Source organism: Strigops habroptila, chromosome 8 (genome assembly GCF_004027225.2).
Source record: "Strigops habroptila isolate Jane chromosome 8, bStrHab1.2.pri, whole genome shotgun sequence".
In the NCBI taxonomy this organism is placed as follows: Eukaryota; Metazoa; Chordata; class Aves; order Psittaciformes; family Psittacidae; genus Strigops; species Strigops habroptila.
Window position 1 is genome coordinate 20,773,200 of NC_044284.2, and position 21,793 is coordinate 20,794,992.

Sequence of the window (21,793 nt, forward strand, 5' to 3'; positions counted from 1 at the left end):
CCAAATTTCAAATAAAACAATCTGAGACAAATCATATTTGATAAAATTTTATGCTTAATATAAGTATTAAGGCTAACATTTGTTTCTATCTCTATTGTTCCTAACTTTGCCCGTATCTTCCCATAACTTCATTTTGTTTCTTTTTTGCAGACTGTCTTCTCTCTCAGAGATCTGCGTTCTTCATATTAAGGAGAAACAAAGGGTAAGTAATTTCTTATTCAAAGTACAGCTTTAAAACACATGAAATTAAAGGAGAATACCTGTAGGTTTAATTCAAAGCAGTAAATATGCCATTAGTGGCTTCAAGTTACATATGCTTCATAGATGAGAAACTTCTGTGCATTCACAACCATTATACAAAACACTTTTCTGAAGCCTGCTTTCACATCACTAGCTGTGCTGTTATATGGCTATAATGCCACAATTATGAAGAAAATCTTACCTCCTTTAATTCCTATAATGGTACCTCGAAGACCAACTGGAACAGAAAAGTTCTCTCTTACATTGACAACGCGGTCAAACAGCTTATACTCTGCATCTCGATCTGGAACAACCCCATTCTGTTGTTCTAACGGCTGACAATAACCAAAAGACTGTGTTAATGTTTGCAAAAAAATAGAGATTACAATCAAAATGCATTTATAACAATATCTGAAACACACTATAAAGTGAACTTTCGTGTGTAAGTTTAAGAACAGAGATTTTTCCTCCCTAGACACAAAGCATTTTTTTTTCTTGCTGCTGTCACTCACTGGTTCTGCCTGAGAAACAGCAGTGCCATACGCGATCCAAGACAGACCAATGGGATCAATTTAGATAAAATAAAGCCATCAGGTGTAACCTGCCTGTATCAGTAACATGCCTGTCTCTGAAATACCAAGCAAGATGAGCAGTTGATTCTATGTCAAGAATTGAACAAAAAGCAAAAGAGGCAAGAAGAGACTAACAGGAAGTACATTTTATTTTGCCTTCATTGTACAGCCAATAAGAACTGTAGAAGCATGAAGGACAGAAGGCAGAAAAGAACTGAAAGTAAGTGTAATACATGATGGAGTCTTTAGTACAAATTCTCTTTTTAGAGACAGACTACGTTATCAAACTGATTTTCCAGAAGGCATCATAAAACTTTTTCTTCTATCAATAACATCATACAATTCCCCTCTCTCAAAGTTGGTATGCTTAGGTAAAATAAATACTGTCCATCTGGACAAACTAACTTCAAGAAAAAAACTTTTCACGTCACTTACTCTGTACAGTAAATGGGGTTTCACTGTAACTCGCACCTTCTTATTGCTCTTTCTCTGCTAAAGGAAAGAAACAGGAAGTTATTACAAACTAGTATAGGAACCAACAGTGGATTTCAGGTACAACAAAACACTTAAAAAGATAACAGAGAATTCTTTTGTTTCTTTTAGGTAAAGGTATACAGCTTTGTGAAGTCTTTAGGATGACTACAGTCAGTTTTCAAAACATGAGATTTCTTACCAAAGCTTTTGCATTGTTTGGCTACTTCGAGAATTCACACCGATTTTATTAACATGTCCTTGCAAGTAATTTCAAAGAAATAAGCCCACTGTTTCATGTGGCTTTGCCTTTAGCTTTTGCTTAGTAATTTCCTTGTCCCCTTTTTTGATCTGTGGCTTCCAGAACACAATTATCTAATTTTCCTCAGACCAAAGAGAAACTGCAAGGGAAAACCAGCTGGGATTGCACATAGAAAAAGCACTTCAGTAGTTCAGAATATACACTGACACATGTTCCTTTCTAAAAATCACAGTTCAGAGTATGGCCTAATGCTGCTGGATTGCCTGAAAAAAGGCTTAATTAAAAAGATTAATAATGAGCTCTTCTGAATTTCTAGAACAATTCACATTACAAATTCAGGCCTTACATTACATTCTGTATTCTTTTTCTTTGGAATGACAGGTAATCTTCAATCGTCTTATTCTAATTCAAGAATTTGCAAAGTAATGGGCAGTTGCTTTTTGGTTCATCCCTGCTCACAACGGTATCAAGCCGCATACCTTGCATTTCTCTATTTCTTCTTCAATTTTCTCAACAATGGCTGCATCCAAAATTTGTAAGTCACAAGATGCGCGAGACAAAGCAGACACAGGATGTGCCTTTAACCAGGCAACAATTTCTTGAACTTTCTCAGCTCTAAATAAAAAATTACATGAATTAAAACTTTTAACCACGTTCCTTGATTTAGTCAGGAGGTATTATGATATAGGTGCAATGCTTACATACATTCATGAAGTAACAGAATTTGAGTTCTGCACGAGTTTACAATAAAGGTTAAAAAATAAAAATCTAACTGAATCATGCAATACTGATTCAAAACTATAACCTGAAGTTTTGCCAAGATAAAAAAAGTATTCAGTAAATTATGTTTGCATCCAATCAACTAACCATAACCAGCTGTGATTAAGGGTTCTGTGACCAGCTGTGTCTCAGAACACAGTGAGAAGGAACTTCAGGGTATGCCTCTAGTGAAATGGAGCACAAACCTGAGATTAGTGTCCCACAGTGGTATATTCACCTGGCAAGAGTCCTGCATCATGCAGACTTACCATCTCAAGCCTGTGAATAGGGCTAATACTAAAAGGTTTTTTAATGTATCTGTACTGTGTCTGGAACCAAGGTTGCTCCTTGTCTCCCATGAAACTGGCTGAATACATACTTAAAATCTGCAAAGTACTTTAAATTTCCTGCACGACATCCTTGCCTCTAAATTGAAGAGACATCAATTTGATAGATGGACCACTCAGTGGATACAGAACTGGCTCGATGGCCGCACGCAAAGAGTTGTGGTAAATGGCTCGATGTCCAGTTGGAAACCTGTAACGAGTGGTGTCCCTCAGGGATCGGTGTTGGGACCTGTCCTGTTCAACATCTTTGTCGGCGACATGGACAGTGGGATTGAGTGCGCCTTCAGCAAGTTTGCCGACGACACCAAGCTGTGTGGTTCGGTTGATACGCTGGAGGGAAGGGATGCCATCCAGAGGGACCTTGACAGGCTTGAGAGGTGGGCCGATGCCAACCTCATGAAGTTTAACCAAGCCAAGTGCAAGGTCCTACACCTGGGTCAGGGCAATCCCAGGCACAGCTACAGGTTGGGCGGAGAAGAGATTCAGAGCAGCCCTGAGGAGAAGGACTTGGGGTGTTGGTTGATGAGAAGCTTAACATGAGCCAGTAGTGTGCGCTTGCAGCCCAGAAAGCCAACCGTATCCTGGGCTGCACCAAAAGAAGAGTGACCAGCAGGTCAAAGAAGGTGATCCTGCCCCTGTACTCTGCTCTCGTGAGACCTGACTTGGAGTATTGCGTACAGTTCCGGTGTCCTCAACATAAAAAGGACATGGAGCTGTTGAAGCCAGTCCAGAGGAGGGCCACGAGGATGATAAGAGGGCTGGAGCACCTCCCGTATGAAGACAGGCTGAGAAAGTTGGGCTGTTCAGCCTGGAGAAGAGACCTCTTCTCTTCTGCGTGGAGACCTCATAGCAGCCTTCCAGTATCTGAAAGGGGCCTATAAGGATGCTGGGGAGGGACTCTTCATTAGGGACTGTAGTGGTAGGACAAGGGGTAATGGCTTCAAACTTAAACAGGGGAAGTTTAGATTAGATGTAAGGAAGAAGTTCTTTACTGTGAGGGTGGTGAAGCACTGGAACGGGTTGCCCAAGGAAGTTGTGAATGGTCCGTCCCTGGTGGTGTTCAAGGCCAGGTTGGACAGAGCCTTGGGCGACATGGTTTAGTGTGAGGTGTCCCTGCCCATGGCAGGGGGGTTGGAACTAGATGATCTTAAGGACCTTTCCAACCCAAACCATTCTACGATTCTATGATTTATGAAATTCTGTACATGTTATTCTTCAAATTTGAAGTGATCTTAAACAATTGAAATAATTATTGCTTATTTTCCAAAAAAGATCTTTTGGTGATTTTTGTGATTATTCATAACTATGCTTATTGAAGGTTACTTTAAAAGCAAGAATTATGAAGTAGCCATTGAAAATTAGTTTTCTCACTTATCAGACTCGAGACAGGAGTCTGACAGAGACTTGGACTCCACAACTACAATGTAGAAAATTTTGATAATTTTTTCAGTCATCACTAAACTCATGTTGCTCAAGGAACAGCAAGGTTACAGTTACATAGCAGTCACTATTTGATTACCATCAATTTCACAATGTTGTCAGTCTTTATTCTACTTATTCTGGGGGGGGGGGGGGTGGAAATAGCAGGAAGATGGCTTACCCATTCTCATCCTCTCCAGGCCAAATGTCATCTTCATAGAAGATATCTTCCTGGCTATTCTTGGCTATATAATTAAACAGTTCAGGAACCCTAAAAAATGAATAAATGGAAGATAAATTTAGTTTCATGTCAGCATAGACCACAAAAAAGCCTCATCAAAACAAACTTTGACGAGCTTCAGAATTTCTGGAACCCAGACAGATTATTTTTTACTTAATTTAGTGTCATACTGTACATTTGTCAAGGATAAGCTGCTGACAAAATTACTCTATCCCAAAATATGCTTCTCCCTGGAGGGAAAAACTGTTGGAGGGAAAATATTTACCAATATTTACCTTTCTAAATACTCAGCAAGTAGTTGTTCTACTGCAGAAGAATACATCCATTCATTTCCAACTTTCTTAGTATAGCCAGGAACTTCTTCATTCTTCTTATTGAACTTCAGGTTTAGTCCCACATTTGCTTTGTGTTCTCCATGAGGGCTGGAAATAAGAAAAAGTTTATTAACTTTCAGTAATAAATATGTGTGTGTGTGTATACATTAGAAAACACAAACATACATCCTCAGCCTTAAACCACAATAAAATTAAAACTAAATTCACTGTATTGTTTACTTGTTAACATTGTCAGCTGTGAATGTTACAGGACATATGCTGTGCTGTGGTAGCTTTCCACATGCACGTCTACACCTTATTGCAAAGGAGGGTAGGGAATATTTTACCCATCTTCCTTAATAGAGACCTTATCAATAACCATCTGCTTGGTGTTTACCAAGATGTAGATGGATGCCCCTGAACAGCCAGTGGGGAACAAATGTACACATTAAATCAAAGAAGATGCTCATGCATCAACCACTTCCTTAGCGAGTTCATAAATTCATAGAACTATACGGATTGCCTCCCTTATATATATATTTATATATATATAAAAATATATATATAAAAAAGTAGGTTTATATATATATAAAAAGCAGTTTTTTAATATATATATATAAAGCAGTTTTAGTCTTAACTACTTCTTAAAAAAAATACAGGTACAATTATAATCCTTTTATACCAACAGTAATGTTAAGTACAATGAAATTAGTTCCCAATTCCACTTTTTATTCTCAGCATGGCAAAGTAATTTCAAGCTCTTGCTTTAACTATGAAAACAGCTAACCAGGAAAGTCAATTTATGTCCTTCTACAATACTAATGACTACAGAACAACTCTCCAGTAAACAAAAATGAGAAAGTTTATGACAGGAGAGAAAAACGCTGCATATGCATTTAGTTGAAAAAAAAAAATCTACTTGAAAGAAAGCTTCACATCACAAAACGGTTATACGCTTGGTAAGCACAAAACTTAAAAATACCAGAAATCAGGTAGAGTTGTATTAGAATTTAAAAGCTTTTCTACAGTCAAAATTCACAAATAGAACTTACTTTTTCTTTGATCCTCTTCCAATAAAGATACTCCCTGTAAATCTGGAGACAAGATATCCACTTACTCCAAGACGGCTGGCCAAAATATATGCAGGATTGTATTTCACAGAATATTTCTTTAAAACAAACAAACAAAAAATATTGGCAATTCCCAAAGGATAATGATTTTTATACAAAGGGCAAATGAATGATATGGAAGCATCCCTTAGAGACATTTACCATTGCAAAATATATTTGACCAATTGTTTAAGCTTCTACTAGAAAGCCAGAAGTACTTACATGCTGGTTCTGTATTAAAGGATCAAGCTGGGGTTCACACGGAATATTGAAAACGACACGAATTCTACCTTCTGTGATCACATCACGTGAATCTTGAACCTTGGAGAGAAACACGACACATTAAAAATGTTATTTAAAACCCACAGTATCTGGATACTTTGCCAATAATTTTGCTCCAATAGTCACAGACATACGTTTGGATTCATCTTCTTGCCTAGACCTGTACAGTGCTTCCTTAAAGAGGCAATCAAACAGCATTAAAAGAATCAATGACTACAATTGGTCCAACATGGGAACTCTGTGCATTACAAATTATCCCAAATAATTAGTAAAAATAATCACGCATTCAAGCTGTGCTATCTTTTTCCTGCAATGTGAGCAACAGCAATAGGGAAAGCAGGAGAACCCCCTCCTCCTCTGACTAAGCCATCAGGGAATCTTTGATTTAAAATCTTAGCTAGCAAGTGACCACTACTACCACAGAACATACTTTTATTATTTTAGGCTTGTGAATAAAGAAGTCTAGGGGAAAAAAAAAAAGGGGGGGGGGGCGGGGGGGGAAGAAATGAGTGGAACTAACTTCTCCCATGCAGCCATAGTAAGGAGATCCCAGCATAAAGGCGGTACTTCCAGGAGGAAATAGGTCATCCAAAGTTTTGATGTTTGAAAAACGAGAGTCAAAGGCTTTGATATCCTACATAAAAAGACAAAATTGATAATGTTAAGTATCATCAGATTACAGTAGAATAATTAAGAAATTCATCTAAATAGACACTTATTCTAAAACATCTGCATCTGAAATAATTCAGACAAAGAAGTTAACGCTATATTACACAAGCAACTATGCCACCCTGTAGAGCACCACTAACTGTACTTCGTTCAAAATATCATCAGTAAAAAATGACAAATTATATTTTTTCAGTACGATCTCTAAACTGTGCAAATTTCGTCCCAAATTTCATGATGAAATACTTGCCTAAGCATGTTATGTTTTTTAATAGAATAAATTACATTAACTTGTTCATTTTTGTCCATTCTTTTGTTTTAAAGGAACATACACTCTTTCCTCTGCATACTCTCAACGGAGTAAGGTGCTATGTGCACCTTCTGTATTTACCTTGACAACAGTTTGGTAAACAAAAGGAAGAACTTGTTTTGACCACTGCTTCTCCAGATAAACTTCTCCATTTTGTTTCAGTTGGTATCTATTACCAGTGAGTAACTGAGCATATACAACTATCGATGTTTCGTGGATAATTATTCCTTTTCTTTTCTGGTAGCTGAATACAAAGCAGAATATTTAGTTTGATTACAACAAACAGAACTGAACCAAGAGGATGGAATTAATTGCTTGCAATAAAATAAACAACAAAATTATTCCAATAGTTTGCTTCCCATTTTATAAAGATGTCCAGAATAAACAGCTTAACCAATTGCTTATACATGGCAGTTGCACAACCACCAGTACACAGCCAAGTGTGTTAATTTAAATACATTTGTACCTTTACAGTGGGAAGTATTGGGCTAATTAAGGCAGTTAACTCAAATGACAGCTAACAAAATGGCAAGTTTCTTTAACTCAGTTGTGTTCCATTGGGCACCCACACTTCAGAAAAGCAAGAGCTGTATTCAAATTTAACAATGCTAAGCTGTTGAAGTTGTAACTAGATACTGTATGACTCTATTCTATATACCTCCTACAACTGAAGATTACTAAGACCAGAACAGAAAATTGAGTGGGAGAGTAAATACTGAAACTCATTCATTTGAGAATTCTTTTGTAACAGCATCTAACTTTAAATACCTAGGGACTAACTCCACATATTCTGAAATATCAGCATAAGCTCTTTTATGGCTTTTTTTTTTTTTTTTTTTTAATTCCAGCAGACTCCTTAACCTTTATCATCAAGTATGCGGCAGCTCCTCTCTGCTACTTCGGTCTGTAATACAGCAACAAAACATTGCTAAGCTTTGAAATGCAAAGTTACACTTGATTTGCAAAGTTACTTACTGCTCTGAAATGCCTTGAATGTCTTTTAACCACGTGCTTTGTTCCTTATCTCCAACGTATGCCACTTTAGTTGGGGGCACCGCATTTCCCATGTAAAGCTTCTGTGTGCCATGTGGTTCTTCCAAATAAAACCTTGAGAATACCATGACAAGTATCAATTTAACCAAATGAGATTAATCTAGACATAACCAATTGTGAGCAGAACTTAGAATAGTTAGAAATCACTCGTTAAGGACTTGCAGCATCGTTTTCTCAACCCCTTACAAAACAGACCACACAGCATATTTTCTATAAAAAATATCAGTGCATATGCTGAAAAGATTGTGTAGAAATGTTCTCTTTTACATTAATTCTGTGTGGATTTCTGTGCATGCATTTTCTCCCTCAGAGTTAAGAAAGAGCTCTCCCAAACTTCTACATAATAGCAAAATACTGAAGGACTAGACATCTACAGAGATAACCAAACCTCAGAATGATCTTAAACAAAGGTTCTTCCACCAAGCAGCCTTTGATACATCTGGACTAATTTGTTGTTAGCAAGAATTACAATAAAAACACAAAACTTTTGTGCAGCCTAAGGAACTTATTTTGAATAGAACAATAAAGATGACAAACAAAAATCTATGAAATGTCTCTTACTTAGTTTCTCCATCTGACACAGCAACAACTCTGGCTTCTTCAAGGTGTGGCCAGTTAACGAAAACACGCTTTCCAAGTACCAAACTGGCAACATTTTCTACTACCTGAACAAAATCCAAACAACCAGAAGTTACTAATTGTTTAACATACTAAAAGGTTTGTGTTAAAGTATTTTCAAACTGGTTTTGCAATAAAAACCACCCTAATAAAAGAACAGGTTTTGTTTCAGAATAAAAAGCTCATTTTAGCTTATTAAATTATATTTTGGTACATATAACACAATCTCTTACTAGAAATGGAGAATCATATTTCATTTTTTTGGACAAAGTATCATATTTCAAGCGTGGCTCTTTAAATGTAGCATATGTTAGCTGTAAGACCTGGATTGATTTGCATTTCTGGTATAGGCTTACTATGTACTTTTTTTGTTAAATCACTGAGAACTATTTGTGTCTGTGGGACACAATGATCAAACTGACAATTTGAAATTAGTGGAATATTTTTTATTATACATTTTACTTTTGTATTTCACTGAAATAAAGAAACAGCACTTACGTCCTGGACTTATCCAGCATCTGTAATTTTAGTTTCACGTTATGTTCTGGTTTTTTCAATGAGTTTCTACTATTTTTTAATGTATTATTTTGGCTTATTTAATTATCTCTGCCAAGAATCTATATTCACGCTCCCTAACTCTCTCCTGTAAAATCGCATCTTGTCATTTTTCTCCTCTCTTCTTTCCTGGTTTTATTTATTTATCTCTGAATCTTTTTTCTTTTCCAAGATTTGTCCTTTTCTGCTTCATACTTTTGATTATTAGAGTTGGCTTTTAAAGGATTTAAAAGAAATAGATATTTTGCTTCTTAATGTCTCTGCATTAACGCTTTCCTCTAATTCCTCTATCAAACAGTCTTATTTAAGTGGAAGATGTTAAGTCTGCTTTGTTGATGAAAAGGGACTAATTAAAAATGAAAAAGTGTCTATCTATCTTCTCAGCTACACAAAAGACAAGGGGCACTGGTCTGGAGACTCTGCTTCCTTGCATTTATACTACTTCCAACTATTCATTAGTCAGGAGTGAGTCTCACCAACTCCTTACCTGAGAACATCTGATGACTACCCACAGAGAAATGCCAGAAACTCTACTAAGGAGTCCGACATTTAGTATCCTGAAGTCAGAACAAATTTAAATCTTTCAGCAGATTCTCAAAATTCCAGACTGTTCCCCACAAAAATATAGCATTTTAATCCTAATGAACTTTACTTTTTTACTATTGAATTTGATAGTCAACAAAAGCTTTCAGTGTGAACTAATACCATTGATGTTTTCAGTGAACTGATTTGGCTGATGTTTTCAAAATATATACTCAGAATATTACCACCTAATGGTCTCCACTTTGGGCTGGGAGTTAACAACTCCATAGTTCTTACTCCAGAAATTAATTCTCTGGCCTTGAGCACACATTTGTACTTCATCTCCCTTTCTATCAATTAATCAAATTTTAAGAGGTTATACATAAAGCTCATTTTGAAATCAAGCATTATTAGTTAAATAAAATTTTACAAAACATCATATTATTTTAAATTAACTATTCAATATATTAACTATTCTTTAAGAAATGCTTGGGTTTAAACATTTTTTAAAAACTTTTTTAATACTACCCTATAAACATTTTTCTCCTATAATACAAGATATAAATAACCAACATTTCAAATCTGACTACTTAACAAATTGGTCTTTTTATGACAAGTTGGTTTTGGTGTGGGTTTTTTGTTTGTTTTTTGTTTGGGGTTTTTTGTATTGTTTTGGTTTGGTTTTGGGTTTTTTGTTTGGTTGGTTTTTGTTCGGAGCTGACTGCTTACCTGTTCTTTTGAGTTCTCATTAGCTATGATTTCTAACATCATGTTTTCTCCATGGCTGCTTTGCTGAAACACCTGGACACCACTTTTTCTAAGATAGAACTGTGTAAAAATAAAACAGCACATAAAACTTACTGGAACTCTTACATAGCTATCTATTAAATACAATGGAAAACATCAGAAGAGAAAAATCTTTTACCTTATGTTTAATGTGCTTTAAAGTAGGAAATCCACAAAAATATAATGCACTCTTCTTGATTTTAGTTATCTTATTGTGGGTTATTTCTACGTGCCAAGCATCCAAAGGTATTGTTTTATACCTAAAAAACAAGTTGAACAATGTTTGCTCATGCAGATTGACCTTTGGCTCTAGAAACTCTCATTACTCATTCAAACACTCATTAATTGACCAATGCTTGACTTTTCTGTAGGGTGCCAATTAACTTAAGTCACTTGGAATCTCTACAAAGGACTATGCTATTGCTGGAAAGACACTACTCATTAAGAAAAAGACAAAACATCAAGACACAGTATGTCCCAATCTCACTATTTTAATTCACTGTTACTGTCAAATTCTTAACTGCAATAGTTCCATATGGTATCATTCATTTTCACAACTACTAATTCTCCACTTAGTGTAATCCTGCAGCAGGCATTCCTCCTCTATTACACTTGAAGTTCAACTACTATCAAGGTTAGGTTTCCATTTAGTCTTGAAACCTCAGCCTGTGTTACATAAAGCTGACTACTTTCAGTGCAAGGAAGGTGAAACACACACTTGTGTTCAACTCTGCACTGGATCCAAATGCTTTCATTTTTTTTATAAATGCTCTGGAATTAGCGTGCTGATGAATTGTCACTATTATCAGGTAGTTGCACCAGTCTTTCATCCTCTGTGTCATACAGAGTTTAGTAATTCTCTTAAGAGTGTTCTGCCGACTTAGCATTGGTTCATCTGTTTCGCAAAGTAACGTTGGAAGAGACAAACACTTTTACCAAACAATTGAATTCTAAGCACTTTTACCATGCCATCCACAACAGGTAACATATAATTCAATGTTAGTTTTTTCAGTGTATATGCTGGAATACACAAGCTTTGGTTAAAATGCTAATAAAAGTATTCTACCTACTTTTAGTCTACTCTAAAACAGTTATGGCAGTTTTACCTTGTATGGCATCTTTCTATTGCAGGGAATTTCTCGGGCCATGGTGACATGTACTGGAACTCTGCATCTTTGTCATACCAGTACATTAAGCAAGCACTGTGAGTATTTCTTCGTTTCTCCTCTTCTTTTAGGCACTTATTACAGGATTCCATGGCCAGCAGCAGTCGTTTCTAAATTTTAGAGAAATTAGTGTATGTGAAACTGGCAACAAAAATTAGCATGGAAACATCTACTGTGGGTAAGTGGATACCTGCATTTTTTTGGCTAATACGTTAAGTTTCTAATTGCAGCCTTACCTTTCCTTGTGACCCAGCTCTCTAATAAAACCAGAACAATTCCAATGGAATGGCTTTGGAGAATAAAGATTACCTTTTTGCAAATATGGTTTCCAAAGGCTAGCCATGTTTTGTCTTTTACATTTAACATACAAAGAAAGATTAAAAAGATTTTAAATGTTATCATAAAATTCTACAAAGTAACTGTTGAAAAAGCTTCAAAAGCTTATGCGTCATTCAAGTAGCAACTGTTGTCTTTTGTGAGAAGACTAAGTCCTATCAACTTTTCACTGCAAACTATGGAAACAATTGATAGGCATATGCCACCACCTGTATATACTCTAACGCCTAATCTGCACTTTTATTTTCATCCACTCTTTGATGTGCTCAAATTTAACCTGATAAAAGATATTACAACAACATATATATTACTATTATCCTATCTACAAAAGGAAAATGTTACTACTATTTTATTCCTCTCCTTTTTACCATTTGATTTGTACTTAATGTCTTCTACCCATTTACTGGTGTTCATATGAAGAGATTTTCTGTAAAAAGTCTGGGGTTTTTTTCCCCCTCCAAGTGTTTCTTTTTTTTTCCCCTCATTTTTATGTATTTACATATATAATTTTTTTCCCCTCAAATAATATGAAACTAAATATTTGAAAAGCTGACTGAAAACATGAACAACAAAAACTCCAGAGCTTTTACTTAAGACTTCTGCCACTTGAAGCTAACATTGCTTGTGGTAACTTAACTTGGCCTTACTCTCCAGGCAGCAAACATTTATATTTTTCCGTAGTCTTATCAAGTATTAATTTAAACTTCCATTTAATTGCATGTCTAACTGATGATGAATTAAGAAGTTTAGCAGCTTTGTTACAAAGCTTTTACAGAGAGCAGGCATTGAAAGAACTTACCTCATCAATAAATGGGATTAATACTACAGCTTCCCATTCTTGCTGTTTTCCATTTAGATCAGTTTTAAAGTCCGGTGGATAATACTCTATAATAGGAGAGTCTTGACTAATCATCAAATGCTAGGAAAATACAATATTGAAATTAAATAATATCAGAGACAAATTAGCAATAATGCTAGGAAGAGATAGAGGAAGGCTAGTATTAAAACCAATTCAAGGCTGAACAGGAATTTAACATAATTTAAATATCCTAGTCTGAAATTGCTTAGCAAATGCAAAATTTTCTATTTATTACTAAGTTTACAATATACTTAAGAATAGTAAGAAGTATTTCACCATACACCTAAAATTTGGAGATAGAATGTAATTAAGACATGCAAAAATATCCAGAAAAGACTTCAGAATAAAGCAGACAACCAGTAAGTGATAGATAAATGCAATTTAATTTTAAATCCTACCTGGTAGCATTTAGGTAGCAGATCTTTGCTAGCTGCTGGAAGTACAGCAAGAAGCTGTTCAAATGGCATGAAAGGTTTTCCCAGTTCAAATTTGATTTTGAGTTCACCTATGTTGCGAATATCTGACAGATAAGGTGCATAATGATAAGGATAATACCTGCAGGGGAAAAAACCTTAAGTTACTCGATTTTAGCACAGCAATGTTCACCGATCAGAAACAAACAGAACTGCCTTAAATGTTCCAAGCACACAGGGTGAAACAATTTCTCATTTGACAATTTTTCTTACCAGCTCCATGATTGAACTCCATGGTAATAATAATGCAAAATCCACTGTATTGCCTGGACATAACATTCAGCTTGATCAGCCAAGAAGTCACTTAAAAGGAAAAAGAAAGATCCTTACTAGTTTTCCTCATTTTCACTAGTATATGAAAATTACTTAGCACCTTGTACATAGGAATGAAGATAGAGCATTTGGGGAACCTAGTAAGACCATGGTTTTCTAGATTGATTGAACGCTAATCAAATTTTTCTCTCTGGTTCTCACATACTTGTTGCAGAAAACGTGGCTTACAGCTCTTATTGCATTAGCCAAAAGCATCACCAATGCAGTATGCTGCCACATACTCTCTGCTTTCAACATGGATGAAAATTCTGTCTTGTAATAGACATATGTAAAGACTTATCTCTGGTGTTTAAAAACAGAAAAAGAAAAAAAAAAGCATACACTTACTCAGAAACTACTTCTACCCCCATTTTAGTCATGTAGTAAGTTCTTTTGTATTGCCTAAATTCAGTTTCAAACAGATCATCGTCTTCTGGTTCATCTTCCAATACAGCTGAAAAAGCAGTCATGAAAAGCAAAGAATGAATGTTCACTTCTCTACTACAGTAAGGTTGAAGACTTTCAGTTTTGACTTCCTTGCACTGAAAGTACCATGAAACAATCAATCAAAATCTTTACGCAGAGGAAGTCTGGAACGTCTTTGTCCTTTAAAGACTGGCAACCCATTTCATAGCCCAATTACAAAACAGAGAAGAAAATACAAGCTATCAGAAAATAACTTAAAACGTTAACATATATTTTAAAATTTAACCTTATTCCAGCAACATCTTATATCATGGAGTAGTATTTATACATTTTTTACATTAAATTTCATAACATGAGCAAAAGACATTTCCTACAAGTGGAATGAGTTTAAAAACAATTCACACAACCAAAAACTCCACAGCCATATAAAAATCTGTTCATTTATCCCCACTTGTACAACAAAATACCTAGGCATACAATTATCAAAACCATAATGTTGAAGATTTGCTCATTCTTTCCTTCAGTTCATCATGAAAATACTGATCAGGGAAGAAGCACTTCAAAAGCTTTAGCCCCATTTCCTCTCACCATAAGCCAGTGATGTGCAGTTCCATTTACCTACAGCTGACTACATTAATTCTTTCATTTAGATTAAGGTAATTTCTGACACAAAATTCTTACAGAGCTTCCAAATCTATACACAAATTATAAAGGTTCTTTTCTGTAATATGTATCTTGAAAAACTACTTGCACTTACTTTTAGGGGTCACTTCACCTTCATTTTTTTCTAAAGCAGCCAAACATATCGAGTTTTCCTGAGCCTGTTAATTAGTATTTGAGATAAAGTAAAAAGACAGAATAATATGCACATACCTCATTCCCAACCATATAATCTGCAACTCAGAATGTTATAATCAAGATGTTTAAACATTATTTAGTATAAACCCCACTACATTTCCTTCTCTTGTAGTTGCCTAAGGAAAATGATTTTATCAGACAAAAGGACAGATCACACAAAGGAGGAGGCTCAAATAAAATCTCAACTACCTTTATAAAATGTCTGAAAATTTGTTTTCCAAAACACAACTGTTTCCAAAACTGTGTAGTACATATTTAAGGATTTTTACCTACATCATGCATTGTGCTACAGCACCAGAATGCAGTCAAATTTCTCATGAATAAATTTTTAAGAGCTCAAGTGACTTCTGTGGGAAGTAAGGACACAAGAAATCTTGTTTTAGAGTGTCAAACAAGCCAAACATTCACTTCATTCTCACACTGTCTTTTATGTATAGCACTGTGTAGCTTTCAATAAGCAGAATCTTCCTCTGTACCTGAGATACACAAGCTCCTGACTGTTACTGCCATTCAAAGGATCAGTCAAGATAGCTAGCTAATACTACACAGCTGCTCCAAACTTCTCAGGCAAATAAGAAAACAACCACAAATAAAAGATACACCTTATTAAAGGAAGAACTAACATCTTGTTCTTACAAACCACAAACTGCACTAAAGAACAGGATAATGATACACAGTGACAGATTAATCTTGAAGGGATTTCCTGCTGCTACTCTACACTCTGCTGAAGGCATATATTGAAAGATAGCCAATGGAGGTGGCAGTGAGGAACATGACAGTGAGGCAGAGTCAAGATACAGAGGAAAGTGCTGTTCCTTATTAACCAGTTATGGCTAGAATTGCAAGTTTAATAACAAATCTGAGATAGCTCACACCAATGAAATTCCTATTTGTCTATTCATTGTCAAATAGCTGGCCAATACCGACACATGCATGAATGATCTATCAGTGTATCTGAAATATATAAAATTGATAGCAGGCTATGCAATGAAAAGTAAAATTACAAAGCATAGCAAGTTTGACTATAACTCACCCAAAAGTAAGTTTTGCTGCAGTTGAGAAGAGATAAAGTGACATAAAGCATTAAGTTATAGGTTTACAAGATTTCAAAAATCCTACGAACCTGACCTTGATTTAACCATTTCATCACACACAACCAGCAATGCATACAGGCAGTTCCTCAAATGTTACATTTTACTATCACTTCTGATCTCAGAAAAACCTCAAACCAGAGGGTTATGCCATTTAATTTGTCTAAAATCAAGTTACTGATTTGCAGTAAGTAACATTCATAGTTCCAAAATTGCACATGCAGAATACTAACCTTTTGTTTCTTTTGTTTAATTTTTCTGGCTTCCTCTGCTGCAATACCAGCTGCCTCATTGAGGTATTTATTGCCTACTTTACTTTCAAACCATTTTAGGTCTACAAAGACTTCACTGAAGTGTTCACGATCAAACTGTACAGGAAGATTAAAGTAAGTTTAGAAATATTTGAGGGATGCCAAATTTACAGTGCTAAATTAACAATGTCTTCATAGTACATGCATTAGGTTACATCTGGAGGCAGTCGTACATAAACATTTTTGCCCTAGAGCTACAATTAAACCAATAGATTCGTATTAAAAATATTTTTTTTTTTTTTAGTGATACATAACATACACCCAAGCCATATTTTGTTTTCTTTCAGTAAGGCAGCATTGTGTAATAAAAATAGCTAGGTAATTTCCACATTTCACTATTAACTCTAGAACCAGTAAAACATTTATAAGGCTTGGGTGCCACACATGCAACACCTTCATACTTCTACACATGAATCAGAAGACAGGGCTGCAACAGCGAAAGCAGATGAATGAACTTCCTCCTTCCAAGCTCAGCAGAAGGCTGAGACCTTTCCATTTCTATCTGGCCTGCACCTTTTCTCATCTCCAGGATGGATTACTGCAGTGGCACTTAACAGGATTACCTCCTATATGCCAGTGAGTTAATCAAGAATGGTGATGCCTGCCTCAGGGATACTTATGCTTCATCACTCCTGACCAATGATCTTCATCAAAAACTTGTAAAAAAATACTGCTCTTCAAGAGCTTACCCCACAAGAAACTGACCAGCAAAGAATATTGCTGCCTAGAGCACATTTTGCACAGTACTGTCCCTCATTACTCAAATGAGGTAAATCGTCATTTGACTTGCAGTACTAAAAGATACTGGCTAAAGCATAGACTAAATGATTCAATCTTTTTCCTCTTACGATAAGATCAGAGAGAAACTGATTGGATCCCATCATTTAAATGACAAAATAGCTGACTGAACCACTTGTAAAACTCAGTCATTTGACAGTTCCTTAAAACTACAGCACGGTGTATTTCAGGGCACCACACTGAGGTTAAATTCAACAGACTACACCATACTATACAGAGCAATTTTGAAGTTACTCACATCTGACAATCTTGTGAGATATTTCTCAAAGCGTTTTAAATTCAGATGTCCATTCTCATTTATGTAACCTATTGGGAAAATAAAGTATGAGTTTTAAATTAACAATTTTAAAGTTTCAATTTAAATGCCCCATAGATAATAGAATGCAATCTTCCTGTCTGTCTAAAGAAAGTGTTAGAAATGCTAAACATTCTAACATGGTTAAAAAGGTCAATAAATATTAACGCAGGAATGTTAATGTTTCTACTTTCCACAACTATGGAAAAGTGTTCTTACCTCCCAGTTCTGGCAAGATAGCCATGTATGTTCTATAAAGTAGCGGCAGTGCATCATGATTAATGTGTAAATGAGGTAGATGAGGAATAAAATCATTTCCTACAAGGAAACCCATTAAGATCCAATCATCTATTATCCTTTCAATATCATATTCAAAGGAAATCTTGTCCTGGAGGGGGGGGGGTGTAGGGGGGAAACAAACACAGCAGTGTAATTTTTATTATCATGTTTGCATAAAAAGACCTCACACATTTTTTCAGTCACAGCTCCATTAAGACTTACTTTTACTGGTGAAAATTCATAATCGATATATTCTCTCATAAGCGATAAGTGCAGTAGATGAAATGTGGTTTCCTCTGGGGCACATGCTCTGTAAATTATTCAAAACATGAAGTTAAATTATTTATGAACACACTTTCAACATGAATATTTAATAAGTCCAAGGTTACCTAAAACCAACTAATCTTACTGGGATTAAATCTTTGCAGAAGAAATATATGAACACTTCTTTGAATCTGTTTTAGGATTCACCTGGTTAAATAAAATTTTGCAGTAGAATCTTCTAAACAGGAGACGTGACTGCACTGTGTGGAAAACAGCTAGCTTAGAGAAAGCAGGGCAGCTTTGTCAAGTTCCATGTTTCATTAACTATTTCCCAAGTAATTATCATATTGTCCAAAAAAGGGACAGCCTAACCTAACTTTGTACCAAACCAAATAAATTTTAAGGTATTTTAGAACTAATCTGAGAAAATATAGAGTATACAGATTATGCATAAAGTTCCTGGGTTACATTTGCAATCATTTGAAATACTTCCTGTAAGAAAAGAATATGCTCAACTTAAAGACACACTACATAGGTATCATCTGGTGGCTTCAACACAGCACCAAAAAAAAATTACAAACCTACTGTTTATGGCATAGATTAGTCAACATATATTCTGCCTTCTTTTCCTCTTCACTAGAATTACTTAATATGTACGCCAACATTAGGCCAAAATCGGTTAATACCTACACCAAAAGATCAATGAGCTCAAGAGTGATGTATTTTTAAATTCATAAAGGACTATTTCACCTTGTAGATACTATAACCAGCTGGGACCACCTCCAATGACAAACAAACGGAAATATCTGTGTATTCACACATACAAAGCAGATTTTGGCCAAAATCCTCTGAGGAAGATGTGTGTGATATACAAGCTTATATGAAGATTACTAAAATGAACTCTGAACTATGAAGAAGTTTAGACTCTGGCTGCGCAGAAGTTTAGACCCAGTTCTGTCACTTTTAAAATATAAATTTTATATCGGTATTAAAGAACATTGCCAAATCCAGGTTAATGCTCTAAGACTCTAGAGACATTCTGCCCCTTAGTCTTCCTTTCACTGGACCTCAAAATCCTGAAAAAACAGGAATACTGAAAGTATTCATAAACGCGACAACATTGACAGAAGGCAATTCCTGTAACTTCCAGACATAAACTCTTGTAATGAGCAATATTCTCCAGAAATTTCAACAGGAGCCAAACATGGAACAATGCTTGGGGAGGGAGGCAGGGGGGAATACACCTTCCCTTTGATTTCATACTTCGTGTAATTAATCCCCATTCCTCAAAAAGTTGTCACACCTTTATATTATTTTATTTTTATAAAAAAGAGGAAACCGACATTCTTCTTTGATTAGACTTAAGGTCTTTTAAAAACCATTACAAAGTTACATGCCAACACTACCAAGACAATGAATATCAGCGAAAAGTTGACTGCAGAAGACTGAAAAGAATACTTATTTCTGATGTGTATCATATCGTCCTTCACAAAAAATTCACTCTTATCAGCAAAAATGATGCATTTATCTAAACATTTGCATGTCTTATCCAAAATATTTTTTTTTTTTATATATCAAAAAAGTGTGTTTCTGTCTCTCCCACCTTCTCCCTTTATCCACCAAATATACGTTGATGGTTCTTCAAAGAAGAGACCTAGCCTTCATATAGGACCTAGCCTACTTTTATAACAGTAGCAGTTATAAAATTAATTCTTCTATAACTCCATGTACATGCTCAGTTCTGGAACAAGTCACCCTATTCTGACAGATGATAGCTCACAAGTTGGTTCAAATGGGCAAATCCAGAATAAAAACATCCAGGCAATCACTTTAAGAGAGTTTATTTTAGTAATTGTTCTCGTAATTTACTTATATGCACAAAACCTCAGAGATATAAATACATTTTAAAAAGTTAATATCTGAATAAGACAATTAAGGAAACAGTGTCAGTACAGCCTGGGCTGTTCCATTTGTATCATGAAGAAGCACAACACACCAAACCTGTACGGATTTTTTAATAAGCTGTCCTGACAGCACATGCTTTCTCATGTAAACTCATTCAAGTGCACAATCTAACAAGTTCATTTCATGGATTTTAGTAACAAAGACTTTATTTAGTATGCAATCAATTAAAAAACCCAACCTGGTTTAGTCACCCAGTAACTTTCACATTTAATTTCATCATATATAAAGAGTGAAGTTAAATCAATTTACCTTTGAGATTTTTTACCACCAAATCTGACTTCTTCTCTTAAGAGCGCAAAGTGTGCCTCATGACTTGTTAATCCCAGCATAATCTATTATAAAGAAAGATCTTTGTTATTATTTAACCGTTACTCAAGATTTGAGCAGCATAAAGCAATTTTGCTGTTCTGTTTAATTACAAATTCAAAAGTTTGCAAGAATACAAAGCTCCGTGCTTGTTGAATAACATTCATTTTAGAACCCTGTGCACTTAGGAAAACATCAAATACACTTTATAAACTTCTGTTGTATTATTTTATTTGCACATACCAAGTCAGCATCTAAGCCATAGAGACAGTGTCTTGTGTTTGGGTCGTGATGGGGCTTTGCTTTTTCTGATCTGATGAACTCCATAATTTTATGCTCGCCTTCCCCTGGAGTCTGCACAAAAAAACCCCCGCAACAACAAATTCATCAGTATTTTTCTATAAAATAAACATCTATTCAACATAAAATATTAACAAAATACAATGACCTCATGGCCTGATAAGTAGACTGTTACTCCTTGCCAGGATTTGTCTGTGGAAATCTTCATATTTACAAAGTATTTAAGATGCTCATGCAATCTGGCCATGAATTCAGTTCCTGAAAACAAAAATCGAAGTTGCACATGAAACTTTTCACTAGTCATTCACAACCATATTTACATATCAAAATTATTAATGATAAAACAAAAAAACCCCCCTAAAACCAAAACCAACACACGACCAAAACAAAACAAAAAACCATCCAACAAACAAAAAACCCCTCAAAACAAAAACAACACACAAACAAAAAAAAACCCCAAAAAACCCAAACAAAAAAAACTCCCCCAAAACCCAAGTTAAAATTCTGCATGGGATGAAGGGAATAGCTGAGTTTTTTCCGAAGAGAATTAATCTTTTCCACTGCAATCTACAAAAACTTTTAGAGTAAGACAGTATTCCAATCCTACTAGAAGTTATTTAAACTTCTGTTCTCAACTTGAGCCTTTACCAATTTTGTTCTCCAATTTAAAAAAAATGCTTTAGGATAGGGAAATAGATGCAAAACCATAAATCTAAACACTTAGATTTAAATACTTGACAAATATTCTTACCTGGTGTAATACAGTTGGAGTCAAACCTGGCTTCTGTTGGGAGGGTTTCTCCCTTTTCTAAAGCCTTTTTTATTTTGTCCTCTGCCTCTTTTGCTGATCTAAAACAACACAGGGTTGGAAGACCGAAGTAGAGAAAGAACCATCTTATTCAAACATTAATATCCTAAGTACAGCTTTACTGACAAAATACATATAGTTGATTTTTTAAGGAGTGTTTAGGAAAAGGAGAGGGAGAAATTTAACTCTTGGATAGTTTGCCCTTGTTTCCCACACAACTGGAAGGCTTAAACACAGCTTTTTTTCCCTAGTAATGATGATAATCTGTCATTACTCAGATACAGTTAATATTTAGATTTCCAAAATGATCATTCAATGGCTGAGCACAATGAAAGCAATTTAATGTTGAAACAGTAGGAGTACTCAGAATCTAAGCATCTGAAAACACTGTCTCAGAACAATAGTTATATAGTTAATACT

General features: G+C 35.3%; 1 protein-coding gene across 14 annotated transcripts in view; it reads right to left on the reverse strand.

Moving 5' to 3' along the window:
- Positions 1-21,793, reverse strand: part of XRN1 (5'-3' exoribonuclease 1) — a 37,743-nt gene that overhangs the window by 11,858 nt on the left and 4,092 nt on the right. For 6 of the 14 annotated variants that reach the window (XM_030493665.1, XM_030493668.1, XM_030493666.1 and 3 more), the window contains exons 3-29: positions 21,317-21,414; positions 20,714-20,823; positions 20,509-20,619; positions 20,209-20,291; positions 17,953-18,040; positions 17,671-17,839; positions 17,395-17,462; positions 16,281-16,415; positions 14,856-14,919; positions 14,021-14,126; positions 13,574-13,663; positions 13,286-13,442; positions 12,828-12,947; positions 11,633-11,802; positions 10,666-10,786; positions 10,470-10,568; positions 8,607-8,710; positions 7,968-8,099; positions 7,074-7,236; positions 6,537-6,650; positions 5,957-6,055; positions 5,678-5,793; positions 4,587-4,733; positions 4,252-4,341; positions 2,025-2,160; positions 1,248-1,304; positions 443-593 (exon numbers count right to left, since the gene is read on the reverse strand). In XM_030493665.1, coding sequence (XP_030349525.1) covers positions 443-593; positions 1,248-1,304; positions 2,025-2,160; positions 4,252-4,341; positions 4,587-4,733; positions 5,678-5,793; positions 5,957-6,055; positions 6,537-6,650; positions 7,074-7,236; positions 7,968-8,099; positions 8,607-8,710; positions 10,470-10,568; positions 10,666-10,786; positions 11,633-11,802; positions 12,828-12,947; positions 13,286-13,442; positions 13,574-13,663; positions 14,021-14,126; positions 14,856-14,919; positions 16,281-16,415; positions 17,395-17,462; positions 17,671-17,839; positions 17,953-18,040; positions 20,209-20,291; positions 20,509-20,619; positions 20,714-20,823; positions 21,317-21,414 — 3,098 coding nt within the window. Of the gene's footprint in view, positions 1-442; positions 594-1,247; positions 1,305-2,024; positions 2,161-4,251; positions 4,342-4,586; positions 4,734-5,677; positions 5,794-5,956; positions 6,056-6,536; positions 6,651-7,073; positions 7,237-7,967; positions 8,100-8,606; positions 8,711-10,469; positions 10,569-10,665; positions 10,787-11,632; positions 11,803-12,827; positions 12,948-13,285; positions 13,443-13,573; positions 13,664-14,020; positions 14,127-14,855; positions 14,920-16,280; positions 16,416-17,394; positions 17,463-17,670; positions 17,840-17,952; positions 18,041-20,208; positions 20,292-20,508; positions 20,620-20,700; positions 20,824-21,316; positions 21,415-21,793 lie in introns of those variants that run through there. The other 8 variants (XM_030493671.1, XM_030493670.1, XM_030493677.1 and 5 more) reach the window with 6 other exon arrangements.